Genomic DNA, 22,301 nt, shown 5'->3' on the forward strand with positions numbered 1-22,301 from the left:
GCCACACACACGATATGACATTTCTGTGTTCACAGATCAAAATGCAAAGTTAGTTTCAACGTGCTTGTCAATTTATTTATGTGCCTGCAGGCTATTAACTGAATATGCACTGGCAGAATCGCACATTGAACAAGCATCCTCTGCTGATTGCCAATTATGAAGTGGAGAGTGTAGCCGTGAAGGAGATAAACACACAGCCAAAGTTGTCAAGGCCCGTGGATGGAGCAATTAAAGTAAAGTCAAGTCAGTCAGGTTTGGTGATGATTCTCTGCTGCGTTTATGTCACATGATCAATACAATTCACATGATAATGTGTCTGCGAATAACTGAATAATTGGTTTTTTGCAAATAAGTAATAATGACTTATTAATCAAAAAATGACAAAACACACGTTTTTCACATTGACATAACGGGGTATTGTGTGTAAAATTTTGAGATTAGAGATTAATACAATTTGGTATGGCTCTATCCATCTACAATTTGGTATGGCTCTATCTATCTATCTATCTATCTATCTATCTATCTATCTATCTATCTATCTATCTATCTATCTATCTATCTATCTATCTATCTATCTATCCATCTATCTATCTATCTATCTATCTATCTATCTATCTATCTATCTGTCTGTCTGTCTGTCTGTCTGTCTGTCTGTCTGTCTATCTATCTATCTATCTATCTATCTATCTATCTATAGCTTGCTAGCTATAGCTAGATAGCTATCTATCTTTGTAATGCAGGCGTATTTCTTATTTTAGCAAAAATAAAAATGGAGGCGTTAATATATTACTATTAATTCCCTTTAAAATTATATAAAATACATGGTGGTAGCTGAAAAACTGATGAAGTTACCCCATGTTAAATGTTGAAACCCCTAGTTTTGAGGAAAAAAAGTTTAGCACTTTTATCTTTGAAATGTCTGCAGCAAGCAGTACTTTAGGAAAAAGATATTGATTCGAAACTTTCAGGAAGTGTTAAATGAACATTGGAGAGTAAATTCCAATAGTGCGTAAGGACATCATCTGAGATTTGAACACTAAAATATGAGAGTTTAACATCTCAAAAAAATAAAATTGGGCAAAAATAATTCCTTTGGCCTCAATCTCCTAACATCATTTGAAATAAGGTTAAGATTATTTCTAGCAGTATCAGTTGTCAAAGTTTCCTTGTGTGTATGACATTTAATGTCAAATTATCGCTATGAGACATTTGATTTAAGATTTATGTGTCAATTAATACATGATTTACCATTTGGTGTGGCCTAGTGGTGACCAAAAACATTTTATTGTGGTTATTATGTTTAAAATGCATTTGGCTAAATAAAGAAAATAAACTTCACAACCATCACATCAGTATTGCAAGAAGTCGCTCTCTCAAAAAAAAAGAAACAACTTGCATTAACTCACAGGAAGACAGAATTTGTAAACACACAATCATCTTTTCATCTTAGGTTTCATATTTCATTCCTCATATTTGAATTACATTTCATCCCAAATAAATGTTCATAAAATTGGAAATTGATGTGAGTGATGGCTCGATGATGTGGGTTAGGGTGTACTCTCCTTGCTCCTTACATATACATATATTTACAGTACATGTATCTCATTGGGCGGCTGGATATCTGCCAGGCTTCTGTTTGCTGTCATGCTGGAGGGTCAGTCACATCATGGTGTGTTTATTGGTCGCTTTATTCACGTATAACTAATTGGTGAAATGACATTCGAGACAAAGGACTCTGGCTTGTTTGTTGACAGCTTCACAACGACGCGCAAGCAAGCTTATTGATTAAATAAGTCCCTGGCAACAGTGCGCATCATCTACTAACCTCTTATTTTCATACACTTTGATTACAATTTGAACTTTTTAGCTGCTCTTAAATAAAAGTTGAGACTAAGTTGTTTTTGTAATTATCCAAAAATTGACATTTCTGTCCAACGTGCAACTTTTGTCAATAACTCAAAATTAAAATCCCAGACATAGTCCTATTTTTGTCAAAACAGGTCTCTTACAGTCCAAAACATGCAGGTAGACGGAAGGTAGACGAATTGGACACTTTAATTTGTCCTTAGGTGTGTTTCTGAGTGTGTGTGGCTGTTCACCTTTGTTTTCCCTGTGATTTTTATTTGGCCTCCTTTGTCTTGTGTTTCAGACAGCAACTTTGTGCTGGGCAATGCACAGGTGCAGTCACTCTATCCCATTGTCTACTGCTCAGATGGCTTCTGTGAGCTCACGGGTTATGCTCGTGCTGAGCTCATGCAAAAGAGCTGCGCCTGCCACTTTTTGTATGGCCCGGAGACCAGCGACCGCTTCACGGCGCAAATCCAAGGAGCACTGGACGACCGGCGTGAGTTCAAGACTGAACTGGTCTTCTACAAGAAAGAAGGTGTGTCATACTGAAACTCAATCCATCATTTTGCTTTGGAGTGTGTCTTTTATTGTGCCCATGTATACATTCCACCTGAGTTTGATGGATAGGCATTGTAAACACTGCACTGATCACTATAAAAAAGGGGCCTACAATAGACAAATGGCCATTCAAACTCACAACTGAAGGACATTTTAAAGCAGAGGTCCCCACCAAGGTCTGCGCAAGAACGACATTAGTAGCCCAGGCTCGAGGCAGGCTTGGATCCAGAGGAGGGGCCCTGCTGGCTCAAGTCTGGGCATAGAAAACTTGATCCAAATGTATTATTCATCTTAAAATGCTTAGTCTGTATGTGTGTGTCTATATATATATATATATATATCTTGATACCATGATAAGTGAAAAACCACAAATGTTGGCTGTACGTAGTCGGGATCATGGCGAGCCGCAGTTGCCCTACGAGTAGGCGTTCGGACGTCGGACTAGAGTCAAGCAAGTAGCTGACCAAATATGATTTCAAAGCTCAGTTTACACTTGAAATTCCAAACTATTAAAAAAAGCAAAAGCTTTCTTTCCTTCTTGCGATTGCTTTTAGCCGCTCATGTGTGATTGACATCCTCCACAAAAACAAAAACAAAAAAATGTTGTACTGTCCTCACCTGACTGGGCAGCTAATCTGTTAATCAGCTCGAGGGGTACTACTACAAGACACAGGCACCAATGAGTGGTGGATTTCTACTTCTGAGGGGGAGTGGTTTACAGCTTCTGCCCTCATTCATCGATTCTCGCGCCGGGAGCCATGCATGTGTCTTGTAAGAGTGCCCTCGTCTTGATCTGATTGACAGTAGCATTTTTTTTCCCATCACATAGGAAGTTCTCTGATTCAATCCCATACAAGCGGCTGGAAGAGAGAAGGAAAGACATCTTTGGGATTCTTTTACATTTTGTCATCAATTGTATTTTCAAGTGTAGACTCTGCTTTTTTATCATGTTCAGTCAGCTACTTGCTTCACTCTCTTTAGGCATCCGAGCGCCTACTTTTAGGGCAACTGCAGCTCAACGTGGTCTCGACTAGCTACATCCAACACATGTAGATGATAACGAATAACAGTATGGTTACTGTATAAGTTTTAAAAATTTAAGATTTAAGTAATGTGTACTGCAGTAGTTTGATGTTCAAGGAGTGCCCGTGGCATGTGCATTTACAGCCAACCAGAGAAACTTCACAGCACATCTTCACAATACAGCTTTTTTTTTAACAAAAAAAAAATCTGCGGTGCACTGAGAGCGTGATGAAAGTAGCGAGGGATAACTATAAATGATGTATCTAGCTAGCAGCTTTTTGGTAATAAACTACCACAAATTCATTTTCAAAGGCAGTTTGTAGGACATAAATGATTCTGCACTCTATGATGGACAACCTGCCACAATTGCTGTTGCCACTGATCACTTTTGAACAAATTAGGCTCACTTTATGTGCTATTTCACACATCAACATAATGCCTGAGATTCTTTTCTCACTTTATCTCATGGACAAAAATTAATGGGGAGAAATCTGTCCGATATCTCAGTGCTGCTAAGCAGTTTCGATATAAGTTAAAAGAAATTTGGATTATAAAAGAATTATAACATTGGTCATTCATTTTGTGGAAATGTGTTGTTTGGTCGTCTGCTTTGGTCTTCTAATGTTTTTTTTTTTTTTTTCAGCAAAAGATTAAACATTTTTCATTGTTATCCAAACACTAAGAGGCTCAAAAACTTCAGTTTGTAAACACTTCAATAAAAAAAAAACCTTTTACGCCATACACCATAGCTATCACAAACTGCATGCATTATTGTTTTTTTCATTAAGATTAAAGATCTCAGCCTGTACAAAATGAGCCTGTACAAAAGTCTCTCCTACTTATATTTACATTTGCATGCTCTGGAATTACTTTTCTTGTTGTCTGCTCAATATAAAAGAAACTAAAAAGAAAATATATTAGTCATGTATATCACAAATACTGCTAAAATCACATCTCTTCTCATCTAGTGTACTCAATGTATCTTTTGTCGTGAGATTTGTGTCTTGCCCCATCACTAATAAATATACTGTATATCATATATTGAGTAATAGACCTCATATTTACAGTGTAATTTGTCAATGTAGTTCTAAAATGTTTGGTTTATGGTTCAGTTGACTCACGTGAATAGCAAGCTCAACCCGCATGTTTTGGAAGCAAAAAAAAAAATCCACACATGCCCACGAAGAATATGCAAATATGGGAGCTCAAACCTCAAACCACAGTACCATTCAGCCACCAATAAATTATTTCTTCAGAAAGTTATGTCTGATTAAAAAAAAAAAAAAAAACGTTTTCGATCATGAACAAAAATAAAAATCAATGACAGAGAAAAAACTACTATTGCTACCCCAAAAAGGGAGTAAAAAAATACTTAATAAACATACACAAGACATTAATCCAATCTGTAATGCAATTTTCTCAGAACAATGTCATGTTTTGTCATCTCACAAAGAAAAACAATGTCACATTTTTAATTACTTATGTCTCTCAAATCACTGCCTTCTCACATCACCAACAGACTACTTGTCACAATTAAAGTGACAAGTCACATGTGGTTGTACAAGGAAAAGTTTGGTTGTGTCAGTATGTAGTGTAATTAACATGGTTTGCCATTTTAAATGTTTAATTTTGAAAAGCCACTTATTTTTATCGTAGGGTTGTAAGTGACTAACTTTGAATAAGGGGCAGGGCATAACCTGGACTGGGCACAAATGAATGTACACCTATGGTATATATATATATATATATATATATATATATATATATATATATATATATATATATATATATATATATATACACACACACACATATAAATACACAGTGGGCCCCTGTGTTTACGAGATTAATATTAATCCAAACAATCCAAACCTATGTTGAATAGCTAATGCTTTTAGAACCCCAGGTAAAAACATCAAAATTGTACATACATATTAAAAATTGGTACCAAACTAGTATAGTAAGTGCTATGTATTTATAATATACATGTATAAAATCAGAAAACATCAAAAACAAAAAGGATTGAAAGGATTTATTTACATTTGAGTGGTGCTTGTTATGCTCATATTCCCTAGTAAAGGTAGCCTACGCGAGGCTAGTTTCGTATTGCCTGATTGTCTCCAGCTTCGTTTTCATACAAATCATCTTGTTACTTCTCTCTTTAACATCACTAGCAATCTTGGGACCCATAGCTAACCCATTCAAGTTTGAATTAAGCAGTAACATGCACTATAAATACGGTTTTGTAACCACTCACAATCAAACAAAGCTTTACCGTTCCACCAGTTTGAAAGGAGTGAGACCGACCAATTGCAGACCACCATTGTAGTGAGTCATTGCAGGGAGGCAAGTTTGACGGCAACTGAAAATAAGAGCAATTATCTAAAAACACCCGCAGATGGAGACGAAACAATACAAATACAGCCAAGCCCCTCGGGTCATGATAGTTTTTGTTTTTTTTGTTGTTTTGTCACAAAGCGGGGAAAATACCGTAAAGAGGGGATGAAAAAATGTAGTATATATATATATATATATATATATATATATATATATATATATATATATATATATATATATATATATATATGATTACATACATTTACACATTTTAGTTTTATGGTGAGTGAAGACTGAATTAATAAAAGCACACGTACAGTCGATCAAAGGCAAAATGTTTCTGATGAGTGTAATAGACTTTCACTCTTGTAGTGGATAATTGCTTCAACATTTTGTCATTTGAGGGAATGAGAAAGCGTGCAATGGAAAATACTGTTCAGGGAAAAAATACTTGAACTGTTTGCCTTTTCGCTAACTAAACATAATCACTGCAGTGACACAACCGCCCGCTAAATGTTTCACCAATTATTTGCTCATTGCTTCTCATCATCATAAAAGCCACTTGATCTCTGGCAAATATCAATTGATAGAAAACAGAAGCTGCATCATGTTGCTGTTGTTTACCCTTTTGAATCAGACAAACAAGGACAACGCGTGTAATGATTTTATTCATGCACTCTGTTCTCCTGCATTATTCACATGGCTGAGCTACTCTGCGTTAGTAAGTCTGTGTGGGAAACAGTATCCATAACTGCCACACATCGTCTCCTTAGGGATTATGGGCGAGTAACAGGAAACCGTAACAAAAGCATCAACAATACATGACTAGTCTGTGCGAACCGACTTTCCTTACAGATTGCTTCAACAATTGCAAAATAAATGCTGATACGGTGATAAAAACAATTTCTCCAAGTTGTAGTTAACCCTTACTGGAGAATGTTTGCTGCATCCCGGAAATAGGAACTGACCATAAACTGCAAACTGACATTATGGAAGAATGAGATACGCTATCTGCATTGACTATTAAATTATAGATTTTAAAGTGAGAAAAGATTGTGAAGCTTGTAGAGGAGAAAGATGAGCTTTCCTTGCTCTAGTCAGTGCTCAAGCAGCAGCATTCTTGGCCAGATGGGGATTTTTTTTTTTTTTTCAGCGGGAAAGCCCGCACATAGTGAGATATCTGTTATGCTTGTAGAATACAAAACATACTACAGTACAAGCAGCTCTAAAGCTAGAGAGCTTCAACCAATGCCAAATAGCTTTGTATTGTTGCCTGTGTCCTGTTTGTTCAGTGAGGTCCCAGTATACAGTAGTCTTTGATACGGAACAGAAATGAAATTATTTAAATTAAATTATTAATTAATTAAATTAAATGTTTTGTTTGTATGTACACCACACACTAAAGGTTGGGATTTTCTCCTTTTGGGGGAAATTTCAGGATGAACCTAAAATGCTCTGTAAAAGGTGAATATTTGAACTTTATTTTTCCCTTGCTGTTCACAGACAAGTACATCTACATCAAATTACACGATTAAAGTTTAGATCCATGAATCATCCAATCAATTTTCAAACGTGTTCGCTTCCATGTCTTTCTGTGACTCTTCCAATCTCTCTGTACGTTGATGACATCAAGCTCAGTGATAAATATTCTGTTCAAGGCCTCATGCTGTAGAGGTTGTTGTGTAGGACCCAAAAACCTAAAGTCACTTACGCATGCAGTCTGGTTGAACAAACGAGGGTGAGAGCCCCCCTTTATTAGCTTATATAGTTTTGGTTACACAACAACATGGGTTGGAACTTTCCATTATCCTAATAAGACATCACCAAACAGTGAAATTGAACCATATTAGGTCAACCCTCCGCCAGTTGCTTCACTTTATGTACTCATGGCGGTCAGCCCAACCGGTCAGCACTCCGGGGCGTCCATAATTAAAGATCACTACCCGTCAAGGTATTGTTGATCTGCTGTTACATGTCGTTTTGTCAAGTACAATGGGTGGGAATCTTTGACTCACGATTGAATTCAAATCTAATTGCTGGGCCTACTATTTAATCCAGAATTCATTTTCGATTAAAAGAATTTGTAATACTAAATAATTTGATTGACAACGACTTCTGCTTCAATTTATTGACATGTAAAGAATCGTAATGATGTACTATGGCATATTGAGAGATTAAAGTGTCTTTTTTTGACATTTATGAATTTTGAACTGTACGGATCGCGTGTGGACAACAATTGCAACTCTAGTTTTCCTTTTGCATACCAACTGCTCGAACGAAAGATGGAAGTCTTGTAATCTGATTGTGAACGTAAACTCCATTTATTACGACGGTCCATACCTATAATATCTATATATCTATTTTGATATCTATGAGGTAAAATATCAAAGTAATGCCACCCCTAACATCCTCCTTGTCTTATGTCAGCTTTTAAAGGTTGATAGTAATCGCCCATTGTTTAAACATTTGCAGTTATTGACGTTTAATGCAAAGATGGACCTTTTTCTGTCTGAGTTTGAAATGTCAGACAACATTTGAAGTCACCATCTTGTTAGCGGCTAGAGGTACTGCTGGAGATTTGTGCCCTATTGTACAATGAAAGAGTAATTGACCCACGGTTTCTTAGTACCCACGACTGAATATGATTTTTTAGGCTTGTTGTTAGAGGCATGTGATTGCGATAAATGCAGTCACGAGGAGGAGTAAAGCTAGCTGGTAGCAACCACTGCTACAAAGGCCGACTTCAAAATGAATTTTAACATTCAGCTCTCTGTTCAAGAGGTTGTGCAAAATCCACTGAAACTTTGAAAGATTGGTCATGTGCAATAAAGATGTATACACATTTAACTAAAGCGGGCAATATTTTTATGATGCTTGTTGTATGCGCAGGCACACACTTCTGGTGTCTTCTTGACATTGTACCCATCAAGAATGAAAAGGGTGAAGTTGTTCTCTTTCTGGTGTCTCATAAAGACATCACTGACAAAAAGAAGGACCAGGATTCAGAACAAGGACCTGAGACAGGTGAGTCACCTTACTTTATATTAGGGTATTGGAAATTCAGAAGGACTTCACGAGAAACGAGAGGGTATTTTATCCAGAATCTTTTGAAAATAGTAAGACCTGGTAGCTAGATTTTGCTTTGCCAACTTCGCAACCTATTTTCAATGGTGAAATAGTTTTTCAGTCAAGTATACCCTAACCAATGCAAATATTTTTTGGATGAAAAAAAAAAAAAAAACTGTTGATTTACTCATAGCTTGAAATAAAGTATGCGCTGTTCCTGTCATGGCAAGAAAAAATTACTCTGTATTTGCTGAGACCTAAAATGCATGATAGAAAATACATTTTCAGCCATGAATCAATCAAAGGCCTGTAAGCGCTGCTAATTTTATTGCCTTTTCTGTCCTTTTCTTGGGAATAAACAGCAAGCTCACAGAATTGGAGGCATAAAAAAGGCAATTTTCAGGCTTTGACTATATGATTTTTCGTAAAGGAAACAGGATTCCACATGTGTAAGAGAATTCTGACAACGTCAGGAATGACATGTAAACCCACTTATCTCATAGGTTAACAACAAGGATTTCTTACACACAGATGGTGGTGTTTACATCATTTGATTATCAAGATTGTGTGATGCCTCAATGTTGTGTAAAAATTCACATGGTTGCTGCAACATCCCGTCTTTGCTTGGCTCTGCACATAAGCCCCTAGTAAAGAAAGGCCAAATTTATGGCTATAGCGCAGATGCAGCAATGCTTCTGCAATATAAGTATGTGAAAGAGGCAACAAAAAGGCTGAGCTCTAGCTTGCCCTTGCACATGGCATTGCATGGATTCCAATAAATCACAGCCTTAATAATTTAAAATGTATGTTGAGCCTTCCCCCACCCATCACCTTCCTGCCTCTCCCGAGAATGTGGGGGATATTGTGAAAATGAAGGCGCTAGCTGAACACCTCCCCGAGGCCTCTACTTTTATTTACATGTTTCTCCTTGCATTCTAAAGTGGATTTTTGATCAACAAAGGCCTTGCACTGACCACAAACCAGTCATGTGAAGTGAGCCTTACTATTACCTGTTCAGATCCACAAACGCCAACAAATCATTCCCTCTTTGACAGAATTGTTTTTTTGTTGCTGTTGTTGTTGGTTTTTTTGTATTTTGTTTTTTTTTGCCTTGAGGCGTGCTATGTTTTTTTTTTTTTTTCTTGAATGCTGTTTTGATGTGATACATTCTTTTGTGGCAATCATTTCACCTGACCAGCCAAGACAAAGGACGGGACGATAATAGTACGATTGTGATCATTAGGATGGAATTAGCTAATATTACTACAACTATTAATGATAAACATTGATACACACTTACACTTCTTGTTAAAAATGTAAACGTTTATTTTGCTATTTTTTTAATGTAATTTCATGCAGTTCAAAGTTTCATTATACCCCGAGGTAGAACAAAGAAACACAAACCTAAATAGGGCAAGTGAGTTGCCTTACAATTGTTTGGTGAAGACTATTTATGGTCCACAGATGAAGAGACAGGACTGGAGGTGCATCAGGTGACTCGCCCTCCAGGCTTTAATGCCAACCGCCGCCGCAGTCGAGCCGTCCTCTACCACCTTTCGGGGCACCTGCAAAAGCAAGACAAGAGCAAACTCAAGCTCAACAATGTGAGTCCAAAATATGTTGTACGAAAATTGCATTCAGTTATTGTTCATAGTAGATGTTATAATGACATTTTAATACAGGAATTTGAATGGCAAACTGTCTGGTGCAGCTCCAATCAGAAAGAGCTAGGACAGATGTAATTTGGTAATTGTCAGGTTCATCTGTTAGACATTTTTGAGAAACTATAAACAAAGGAGAAAAGGCATTTTTTCCTTGTCATGCATGAAGAGAACGAAGAAGTACTGCACAATGTACAATTCTACTTTGCTCTGAAACATCCTCTCTGCACCCTCTTTTTTTTGTTCAAGCGGTCCCTGGGTACAAAAGTCATTACTGCCCTGAAGGACCGGGGAAGACATTTGGCAACAATATAAGCAATTGCTTGATGATGATGATGATGATGATAAATGCAGTTTAGAGTTCATGCTGCTATCTTCTTCCTCAGGAACATAAAGCGCGACCCCGTTCTGCTTTTGCCCTTTCACCTTACACCTTTCATGAAGCCGTCTTATTCTTGCGACTGCTTGAGATGTGTCAATTCAAATCTTCACAACCAACAGTAACAGAAAACATTCATCCTAATCTACCAACATACTGATCACATTACAAACATACTGATTGCATCAAACATACAAAATGATTGCCTCACAAATAAGGGAGAACCTATATGATATTATTCTAACAGTAATCATGTAGTTGTCGATTAATAAGTTCATTGTTGCACCTCTAGTCACAGCTTTAGTGTTTTGCCAAACTAGCCATGACTTCTCACCAGTGGCATAGTGTATGTACTGTATGTAGTGTGGTAATGTGCTCTATAACAGACAATATAAAGGTCATTTTGACTTCTGCTGCGGGTTAAGGTCAATGCTTTTAATCCTGATGGTAGGGTTCAAAATGTTAGTAAGAAGCTACACACCTCAAGAAAAGTGCTGCAACACATGCTAGTGACCACACATACAAGGATTTTTAGCATTACTGCTAGCACTGGTTCTTCGTCAGTTTTCAAGATGACGAGTCCATTATTTCTCACTAGCACATTTCAGGGACACTCAATCTAATTTGATACAATACAAGAGCTTTAGTAAAAACTCTACATTTACAAAGACAGAACACGCAAAACTAGAACAATTCTTAGTAAAACATAATGGCCCCATAAATCTGCAAGTTGTATTTGCCAAGATAATATTTTAATCAAAACACATATGAACTTTGGTGGGTTTGTAACAATGTTGGGCAACATTGGTCTAAAAGTGTACCTTTAAAAAAAAAAATGTATTTAATAAATTTTCCCTCTCACAGATTCTTTGTGATTTTAAACAATTCTTCAGTACCACTGAATTTATGCAGCGTGTCCACGATAGTTACTTCTCAACGAAAAAAATAAAATAAAATAAATACTAATGTTTTTTCTTAGGGTTTTGCACTGGTTTTGCAGAGACCAACAAGAATAGCACAAAACACAACAAAATCAATATGTTCAGTGAGAACCTATACTAGTCCATATTGGGGGTGTTTCAGATTAAATAAATTTGATTAAAAAAACAGCCAAGCATGTGGTGTGGAGGCCCACTTAAATAGCTTCCTCATTATCTTTAAATCAAATAAATAATTTAATTGTTGGCGTGACGTAACATTGTAGCACCACTGTTTTTTTTTCAATTAATTCATGAAAATGCCACTTCGGAATATGAAATATGATGGTGATGTCAGTCATGTGTTTGCCCACAAAACAAAAAAAATGAAAAAATAAATTATCTATGTAGAAAATGACACGAGAATATGAGATTTTTTGTTATTTATTGACATTGACATTGAAATTGTAATAAACATAAATTTTGTTCCGATCAAAGTTGAATTATCTGTAATGAGTTTTTTTTTTTTTTTTTTTTTTTTTTTTTTACCTTACATAACTTTTCAGAGGGAAAATAAATTGTTCAGCTCAGGCTCAGTTGTTGTCATAGGTGAAAGTTAAGTAGGTAAGCAAATGCGTGAAGTGAAGCATGCAACATCACACATCAGCGATTTCTGTCGACCCCTGTCTTTGACCACATTTCAAGTTAAGACCGATGTAAGTCTTCCAAAGGGTCCAACTAATTAAATCTCTAGACAGTCAATACAGTGTCATGTATATTGCATGTCTCAATCACCATCATCCTTATCATCTGATGCAGAACATGTTTGGGGAGAAACCTCCCATCCCAGAATACAAGGTAGCAGCCATCCAGAAGTCACGCTTCATCCTGCTCCACTATGGCACCTTCAAGGCTGGCTGGGACTGGCTGATCCTACTAGCCACCTTCTATGTGGCCGTCACTGTGCCCTACAACGTGTGTTTCACTGTAGTGGGTGGACGAGATGAAGGCAGTGCCCCCAGGAGCCCCCCAAGCGTCAGCGACATCCTGGTGGAGATTTTGTTCATGCTAGGTGAGACTCTTGAATGGCTCTTCTGGAAATGTTTTATCCACAACACAGACAAAATACACTCTATCTATCTATCTATCTATCTATCTATCTATCTATCTATCTATCTATCTATCTATCTATCTATCTATCTATCTATCTATCTATCTATCTATCTATCTATCTATCCATCTATCTATCTATCTATCTATCTATCTATCTATCTGTATATTATCAGGTCACTAAAATGGAATGATGGAATAATTATATTATTTGTAAATGCGCTGTTCCCTTTACGTTCCTAAGTCGTAGTCAGGGGGACAAGGGGGAGGTCCTGAGTTCCAGAGTTCCCCTCTGGATAAACGGCCCTCAAACATTGACCCAAGTTGGAGGCCGCAGCCGACAAAATAACCCTCACTTTATTATTTTTAACCAATACTCATCAATGGACGTCTCCAACTACATCTTCCGCTTCAACAACTTTTCTGCCGTCCCGCATGCGCGCTTTGTCCTTGGCACTTTTTCCCCTCCTTGCCAACTCCCTCACATGCCACGCCCAACTCCCCATTCAACTCACCAAACTTGCAACAGAGGGTTCATTTCAATTTTGAGCGGAATGAAAAAAAAAAAAAATTCAAATCATCATACTAACATAAAATAAAAGACAGCTCACGAAGGTGAAATGGCACCACACTTCGGCGGACATTTTACGAATGCTTAGGTTGAAAAAAATAGGCACAGCTGGCTTGATTGATCGCACTATTTATTGCCTTGTTGATAGCATTCTAATTGTGTCAGAAATATCCCTTCTGGAAATTTGTGCAAAAATTGCCTCACAGTCACTGCAGAACATACTCACTGCACACCAAATACAATTTGAAATCAACCATTTCTTTTACTAAATTTCTATTGGGTTTGAGGGACACCATCTCACTCAACCTGTTTATGTTAGCACTAATGTGAGTGACGAGTTAAAACACTGCTTCCTGTTTATCTCCTTTTTTAGAGAGATTTTATAATTTTTACATTTCGGATTAACGTATATAGGATTCTTCAAATTCACCTGGGAAAACAAAAAAAAATCAAAATATAAAAACAATCCAAAATCCAATTTGATTGTTGTATTTTCATGGAAAACAGCTTTTATTTTGTATTTGAAACTAACTACTATGATTGAAAAAATGAAAAATGCTTCGTTTTTTTTATTTGCATTTTAGAATCGGAAACAGAATCAAAGGAGGGTACCCTGGGCCACATTTATGTCAAAGCCTGACTGATTCTTTTTGAAAATGTAAAAACAGTCATCATTTGTTGACATTAACTTATGTAATGGAACCTCACTCCATCATTAATTATAGAGATTTTTCACAACAAACTTTACGATTTCGCTTTATTAGGCATTGGCATGACATCCCATTAAACCCAACCCCTACTGAATGTCTTTGGCGGCCAGTTTTATTGCAAGGATGCTTTTAAAAAATAAATTTATACGAATATTGATTGAAATTCACATTATCAGTTCTGGGTTTGCTCAATGTTATATGAATTCATCACCTCAAATTGACCATAAATATTAAAGTGGTGCTTAGTTCGTTCATGCACAGGGCTGGCTCCTGACAACAAAGACGGATGAATATAAATGAACCTTTCGGAATACATGCCATTACATGTTGATATTCAATGGAGAGACATCCCTATTCTTAGTTTCTGTCGTGGTCTTTAAATAAACCTTGACCACAACTCGCTTGGTCTTGTGAGAAAAAAATTAAGAGCAGTGGCTCACTACACGGTGCCTTTATTACATTTATAAACTCACTAACTCCAAGAGCTGATCATCTCTTGCTCTGTGGTACATTAAAAGAAACTTCATATAGCATAAGCCCCATCATCAGTCATTCTTTAAGTTTCTTGAAAAGTTTTTAATGAGTGATTTGCAGCAAAGAGGAAGGATATGAGCCATTTGCTACTGACCATTTCGTCTGATGACTCAAGTCATTTCCTAAAGAATAACCAGTCTGTTTGTCCCCTAAGTGGCGGAAATGTGAACCATCGCCCATGGGAGGACAATTGTACTTAAGATTAATCCTGAAGCCAGTGTTGGGTATCAATGAATCTTCAACAATGTCTTCAACAATAATTTGTTTTCTCTTATTTTTGTTTTGCCTCATTTGTCACCTGCAGACATTGTGCTGAACTTTCGAACGACCTTTGTGAGCACGTCGGGTCAGGTCGTGTACGACGCCCGCTCCATCTGCGTTCACTACGTCACCACCTGGCTCTTTGTGGACCTCATTGCTGCCCTTCCTTTTGACCTTCTCTATGCCTTCAATGTCAGCGTGGTGAGCCTTGTCTCTGACCTCTGAAGTCTAACAAGAAAATATCTACTGTTGTGGAAAACTCAATAGAAATGTAAAAAATCCATAAGCTAGGTGACTTGGCTTATGGGAATTAAGTTGTAAATATAGAAAATAAAAAATGAATAAACGCATGTACAATGTATACACTCTTAATACTGCTTGGTTAGAAATGCCTTTTTTGGTGTTGTTTTCAACCGAGCAGTTTTAGCTTAATAACTGCCAGTCATTTTAGAGCACTTTGACATTTGCAAGATCCACAAAATATTGCATTCTATCTCATATTTGAAATGGGGAATTGATGTAATCTACCGGTGATTTTGTACCAGTTAATTATTTCCAAAATTGGAATTTACAGTGAGATTAACAGAATGCTCCGTTGCCCATTCCCTTTGAAAAACATAATTGGCAGTGAGGGTTGAACATTTTGTCTGGCTACTGGAATACACAACACTGGACATATAACATATACCATCAATCATAATGCGCAGGGAACCGTTTACTGTTACCAGGGGTAAATTTCTACTCAATATTATATATATATATATATATATATATATATATATATATATATATATATATATATATATATATATATATATATATATATATATACCTGTATCCTTTTCTATAATAACAACATTTTTAAAAAGCAATGTAAATCAACTTTCAACAACTGTTACATTTTTTACAGTGTTTATACGGGTTACAGCTTAATCTAAAACAGAAATAAATAACCAAGTGCATCAAAGTGCCTGAAACTAGAAAAAAAAAAAATTAAACATTGTATTTTTTTGCAATTATACTTCACATGACAAAGACAAAGCCTTTACCCATCACCCCCAGGGCTGCCCGCCCCACCACTTAAAAAGCACTGATCTAAGAGATTCTCAAGGTGCTGTTTTGGTTAGCAACAGTGTTGAAATTGACTCATTTTTTGAGTGTCACCCCATATTTTCTACTCCGTTTTTGTAATGGTGTTTTGCAAATTCATGGGTAATTGCACTTTACTCCCCGCAGTACTTTGGGGTCCACCTTTTGAAGACGGTGCGTCTGCTTCGCCTGCTACGGCTGCTGCAAAAGTTGGAGCGGTACTCGCAGTACAGCGCTGTGGTCCTCACCCTACTTATGTCCATGTTCGCCTTGCTGGCCCACTGGATGGCTTGCGTATGGTACTTCATCGGACGCAGGGAGATCGAAAGTCCAGGATCTTGGGACATTGGTCAGTAATCCTTTAGCACTGTACTCTTGCATTGAGGGCCACAACTGTCAAGCCAGAAACCTCTCATTCAAGTGAATGTACCGGCAAGTCGTGCAAGTCACTGCCAAAAAGACATGCTGTATGTAAAGTTTAAGTTTAAGTTTGCTTAACCGTTTGTATGTATGTTAAACCATTCGTATGAGTGCGACTCCAATTTGTGTTGCGTTTAACTTGTCTTCGTATGAGTACGATTACAAATCGTTTTGAGTTTGAATGTCTTCACGTTGATTGAACTCTAAAATGTGTGTGTTTCATGTTTTTTTCCGTGACTATGAATTGAAAACTTGTGAGTGCAAAGTATTTGAAGTACAACTCTCATTTGCACGACTATGACTTCACGAGACACGACTTCACTTCTAGCCCGGAATCTCATGTGGACTGTTGTCTTTTGAGGCGTGCCTTTGCTATCCTTCGGGTTTGAGTTGTGTATGCAAATGTAGATGACGTAACGCCAAGCTACCAGGCAAAGTAAGTTGATCTCCGAGTTATCTGCGCCGCAATGAGTCAAGCATTGAAAGACGGAATGTTATGACAGAGAATATGGAGCTCTCAAAAGCTTGTGCTCAAATTGGTGTGCAAGCAATGTTTTAATGTGTTTTATGATAATATACATAGAAAGTAAATCCAATCCCCATCAATATATACAATTATTCAAACTGACTAACTAATGGCTTCTTTGGTCTTTCATTTGAGTGCTCTTCATTTAAGTCTTGACATCCTAACATGACAATAATTAGTCCTTTCACATAACATTTTTGCTAGCACCGTCAATTCACTAATCAATCGGAGTCCAGAGTCACGTGAAATTAAATTGAAGAATTTTTCATTCACTGTTTTCACATCACTGTCATATGCATTTAGGCTTATGGTCCTATGCAAATAGGAAAAATACGTTCATTTTTCCATTTCATTTTTTCTTTGTTCCATGACAAAGAATGTAAAATAATAATAATACAGTAATAATAATAATAATAATAATAATAATAATAAGAAGAAGAAGAAGAAGAAGAAGAAGAAGAAGAAGAAGAAGAAGAAGAAGAAGAAGAAAATAGTTCTTGTAAAAAGTGATTGGGTAGGTGACTCACGATTTGATCTGCCATCTCCTTCCTATAACCGGATATATAATTATCATAATTATCATTTGAATGTATTGTACTTAGATTGTACCTGACAAAGAATAATATCACAGTGGACCCAATAATTAGGTCTAATTACTCACTTTCAATCAGCAAAAAAAGACAAATTCTAATAATATATGCACATACTGCACATAAATTATAATTGTTTGTGTTGAATTAGCTATAACGTGTTTAGGTAGGTAGATAGGTGGGTAAGTAGGTAGATAAATAGATCAGTAGGTAGGTAGGTATAGGTAAATAGGGAGGTAGGTATAGGTAGGTATTGGCGGGATAGATGGATGGACAGAGATTCTGTGAATAGAAAGTGAGCTTAGTGCATACAGTAGATCAATGAAAGGCATCTATATTGTATGACTCCCCTTCTCTCACATGTTTTGCACAGAAGCTTGGCAGAACTTCTCCACGTCACGTACATTGATTCTCAAGCGCTTTCAATTATTCATCAGCACGTCTTCACCGCTATCTTCCCTCACTTACTTTGAAATGCCCCATCAACGGCATTAGATTACTTGTCGGCACTTTCTTGGGATTTGTTGATGGGTGACTAGTGTGTGGATGCTGTGCGAATCTTCATGGGAAGTTTTAATGGCAAGTCATCTTCTCAGTGACTTCATCAGACTTTACCCTTTTTTCATTCTGATTAAAGCAATAATATCATGCCCACTTCATCCATCTCTTTTGGTTATTATATAGTGTGAATAAACTGGTTAACGTGATAGGCCTACGCATAGCTAAAGTTGGAAAGATAGTAGTCCATGTCCTCAAATAGTGGTCTCTGTTTTAATTAACAGTATGTCACATTCAATTGCGACTTGTGTCTGAGTGTGTGTGTTTTTAATAGAGGGGTACATTGGCTTTTCTCTCCCTCAATCTTTTGCTTGATATACGAGCACTCTCAGATATGTCATTGGGGGAAAAACATAGTGCCACAATCACCGGTGCATTTTCAGTTATTTATTGGATCAGCCAAGCAGGCAAATACAAAATGAAAACACTCTTGTAACAGAGTTTAATGCTTGATGATGAAGTGTACAGTACCTCAATTCATATATTCAATGTATGGGTGATACTCTCCACACTTGAGTAAATAAATACTCCGCTATTTCCACCTTATTCTTACCCCCCCCCCATGAGCCTCTGCGTCAATTACACAAGCTACTTCCAGTATTACATAACCAGGCTATTGTTTACATCAGAGGTGGCCAGGTCCAATCCAGCCAGTTTTCAGTGGTGAAGTCTGGTCCTCGAGAGGCACGATTTTCAATGTTTCACTTCAACTGACACGCCTAATTCAAATGATTAGCTTATCAGCATCCTTTGCAGAATCCTGATAATGACATTGATCCTTTGACTCAGGTGTGTCGGTTGAAGTGAAACATCGAAAATTGTGCCTCTCGAGGACCAGACTTGACCAACCCTTGGTTTACATGGCAACTGCGCTAATCCACTCTCCAACAGAATTACAGACATTGTGAACACACAATTTGTTTTGTTTTTCATTTCTGCTTTCCACCCAATGGCACAGTAGGAAAAGGATGACAAAAACGAGAAAGAGACCAGCGATGTTGCTACTTCCTGAACTTAATTCAAACGTAAGGCAAGGAGCAAACTCAAACGCACTGAGGTGTGTCAGTACAGCGACAATCATAAAGTTTTGCTCAAAGAGGTTGGACACAGTCTGTTTTAGCTTTGAGGGGACGTGGGAGCCAGCCAAAGTCACTACCTGTTGCATGTTAAATCATATGCCTCGAACACTTCTGTAAACTAGCGTCACATGCGTAATTCCACGTCATAAACATTCTGCAGCAAAGGTGATGTGAAAATCGTTTCTCCACTGTCAACTTGAAGAGCTGAAAACATTAGGATCGTCAACCCCAATATTTTTAATTTCATGAGCATATATCTTCCTATCTCGTTCACTACAAATCAACAAAAACACCTCGATTAAAATAGAAACTACCACGGCGTGGGTAGTGTCCCACACGCATAAAATCATACCAGAAGTTCTGACATCTATTGAATCTCCAGTGGTTTGTCACAATGCAAGCATACCTGCAGTGGTGGGCAGTTTGTTGGCATTGACGGACTGTCCATTGGTCCGTCACCGTTTGCCGACGATGACGGAAGGGCGGGAAGGAGCACCAAACATCTCTACACATACAGCGCATTGATATTTTGCTTAAAATACTTGACAAATTCTGATTATGGTCCTTCTGCCTTTGCTACTTCCTCTTTATGATAAGGTTGGCTACATGAGTTGGCCAAGCGTTTGGGGACACCCTACTTCCTATCACCCCTGGCCGCACTGTTTCCCACCTCCTCCGGCATCCTCTCCAGCAACAGCAGCCAATGGAACGAATCGAACTCTGAGATAGCAGGTCAAGGTCCCTGGAACTCAAGCCAGTACGGAGGGAACTCGTCAGCTGGCGAGGGCACGCCGGCGGGAGCTCCGGGAGTTCTAGGTGGAGGCCCGTCCATGCGTAGCAGCTACGTGACATCGCTCTACTTCGCCCTGAGCAGCCTGACCAGCGTGGGTTTCGGGAACGTGTCAGCCAACACAGACTCAGAGAAAATTTTCTCGATCTGCACCATGCTCATTGGCGGTGAGTAGACACTCCTTATTTTAACTTCTATTATTATTATTTACATCATTTTTGGAGTCAGCTGATCTGTATCTGTTGTAGTATGCGGACTAGTGTTGGACAAGTTACTTCAAAACTGTAACGCATTCAAAACTGTAACCATAAATGGACATATGGATTTGCCATTCTCAATGAATCTCATTACACACATTACACATCCAGTGAAGTTGTCTTAATAATAGTCTATAAATAGTTCTGGTCAATGTGTATCAAGATGAAGCATACAAATCTTATGTTAGCCAATAAGTTAAACACCTTAACAATGCTGTAGGCTTGCTGCTAAAGTCAGCCCCACTGAAACCATCTATTTTTCTCTCTAACCTAGCCAAATGATGTTGAATTTGAATATTGAAATTGTGAAATGCACTGATTTTTGCCTACAGCATAAACAATGCATCACTATGCTGTGAAGTTAAATAATAAAGGGATTAAAACACAAAAAAAGATATTGTATCATGTCTTTGAAGGTTTAAGATTAATAGCAATTGTACAGTGAAAATGAGCGTTAGCTTAACTTGTCATTATTCCTAGTTGCGACAGGGATCTTGCTGACAATGTTTCCAAATGCTGTGTTGAATCCAATGTGGAAAGTGGCAGTGTATCTCCTAACAAATCTTCTAACCTCTTGATGTCAAAGTGTCATCCCTCAGCAAGAGAGCGCAATCCTCCTCACGTTTTTTTTTTTTGCCAACTTCGCATTACCATGGCCCCGATCTGAACGGTTTGTCAAATTACTGGTCCTATTGTGCTAAGTGGACAGCTTTTTAGGCGTCGCGCACGAAGTGCCCCTAATGATGATATTTTTCTTGCCTTTATCTCTGACAAACTGAAAGTAATGGCCATATGTCCAACTTGTGTACATATTATCCATATTCAAACCGCCGTTTCATCTCAGCATCTCAGCAAGTAAAAATGTTGCTCCTGTTTCTCCTCTGATCTTGCTGTGTTCTTGGCGAATTGGAGGGAGGGGGGGGGGGGCAGTTTCAGGCTAAAAATGCATTGTAATGTATTACTTTGCTCTCATTTTGCTTCCATTACCATACAGTAAAAAGCAATGCATTGCAGTAATTATATTACTTTTGTAATACATTACTCCCAACACTGATGCTGGGCAGACCACCAACCCAATTTAAGGAGACGTGATGCATTTGTGTCAAAATCAGAAAATTCCAGGCATCCTGTTAATGTGTGTGACATGCTTTCATCAAAATCCCCCAACAGTATGGTGACCAGACATTCCAGTTTAACTGAGACAGTCCTGGCTTTGAGCCTCGGGTCCTCAGTCACCAATCCCATTGTTTTGTCACACTTTTATGCATGTCCCATCCCCACATCCCTTTTTTTTTTTTGTCCAATTGTTTGGGCCATGTGTATCAATCATGATAGGAATTTAACTGTTATTACTGTACTTCCTATTCACATTCGCATAAAAACCAGAACAAGAAATACTGCTTCTGTGTCTTAGAATCATGAGAAATGTGGTCAGACCGGAGGCAATATGAGCTTTTACAATGTGTGACCACGAAGATGTATTGCAAATGAAATAAATACATAATAAAAATAATCTTAAAATTGTATTCAATAATTGATAAATGCATGAATAAGCTCAAGAAAGTCTGCACTGTAGCCTACCCACTTGCGTTTGGCAGGTAATTCGAGATACGGTCAATGCATAAAACGGCAATAACTGCACTGACCATATTGCAGGGCATAACACAAAATATTTTACAGTTTATTTGACAAACCAAAATTGCTACAGGGTATACAAGTTTTACTGCATGGGCACAACACAGAGTGACAGCAATTGAGAGAGAGAGTGAATGCAATTGACTTCGTTTTGCTTTTTTGAACTGTCCCAAGATAGCATTTAGCATTAGCTAAAACAATAAGAACAACACCTGTCACCAGATTGACTAGTGATCATTTTTTTTAATAGTCCCGGATAAGAATGTATTTTACATACTTGATTTTCTTTTCTTATTCGTCTTGATTTTTCATTTGAAAATATGGTCGCCCTAAAGAAAGGTAAACAAATATGGCACTTTCCTGATGACGTAATATGTAATTT

General features: G+C 37.6%; 1 protein-coding gene across 1 annotated transcript in view; it reads left to right on the forward strand.

The window, feature by feature from the left end:
• Positions 1 to 22,301, forward strand: part of LOC148423128 (voltage-gated delayed rectifier potassium channel KCNH8-like) — a 123,208-nt gene that overhangs the window by 75,125 nt on the left and 25,782 nt on the right. Inside the window, exons 2-8 of the mRNA XM_088414934.1 lie at positions 2,150 to 2,383; positions 8,656 to 8,790; positions 10,297 to 10,436; positions 12,609 to 12,861; positions 15,019 to 15,176; positions 16,212 to 16,413; positions 19,835 to 20,194. Coding sequence (XP_088271060.1) covers positions 2,150 to 2,383; positions 8,656 to 8,790; positions 10,297 to 10,436; positions 12,609 to 12,861; positions 15,019 to 15,176; positions 16,212 to 16,413; positions 19,835 to 20,194 — 1,482 coding nt within the window. The remainder of the gene's footprint in view (positions 1 to 2,149; positions 2,384 to 8,655; positions 8,791 to 10,296; positions 10,437 to 12,608; positions 12,862 to 15,018; positions 15,177 to 16,211; positions 16,414 to 19,834; positions 20,195 to 22,301) is intronic.

The sequence above is a fragment of the Hippichthys cyanospilos genome, chromosome 5 (assembly GCF_059441005.1).
Source record: "Hippichthys cyanospilos isolate Australia breed blue-spotted pipefish chromosome 5, RoL_Hcya_1.0, whole genome shotgun sequence".
NCBI lineage: Eukaryota > Metazoa > Chordata > Actinopteri > Syngnathiformes > Syngnathidae > Hippichthys > Hippichthys cyanospilos.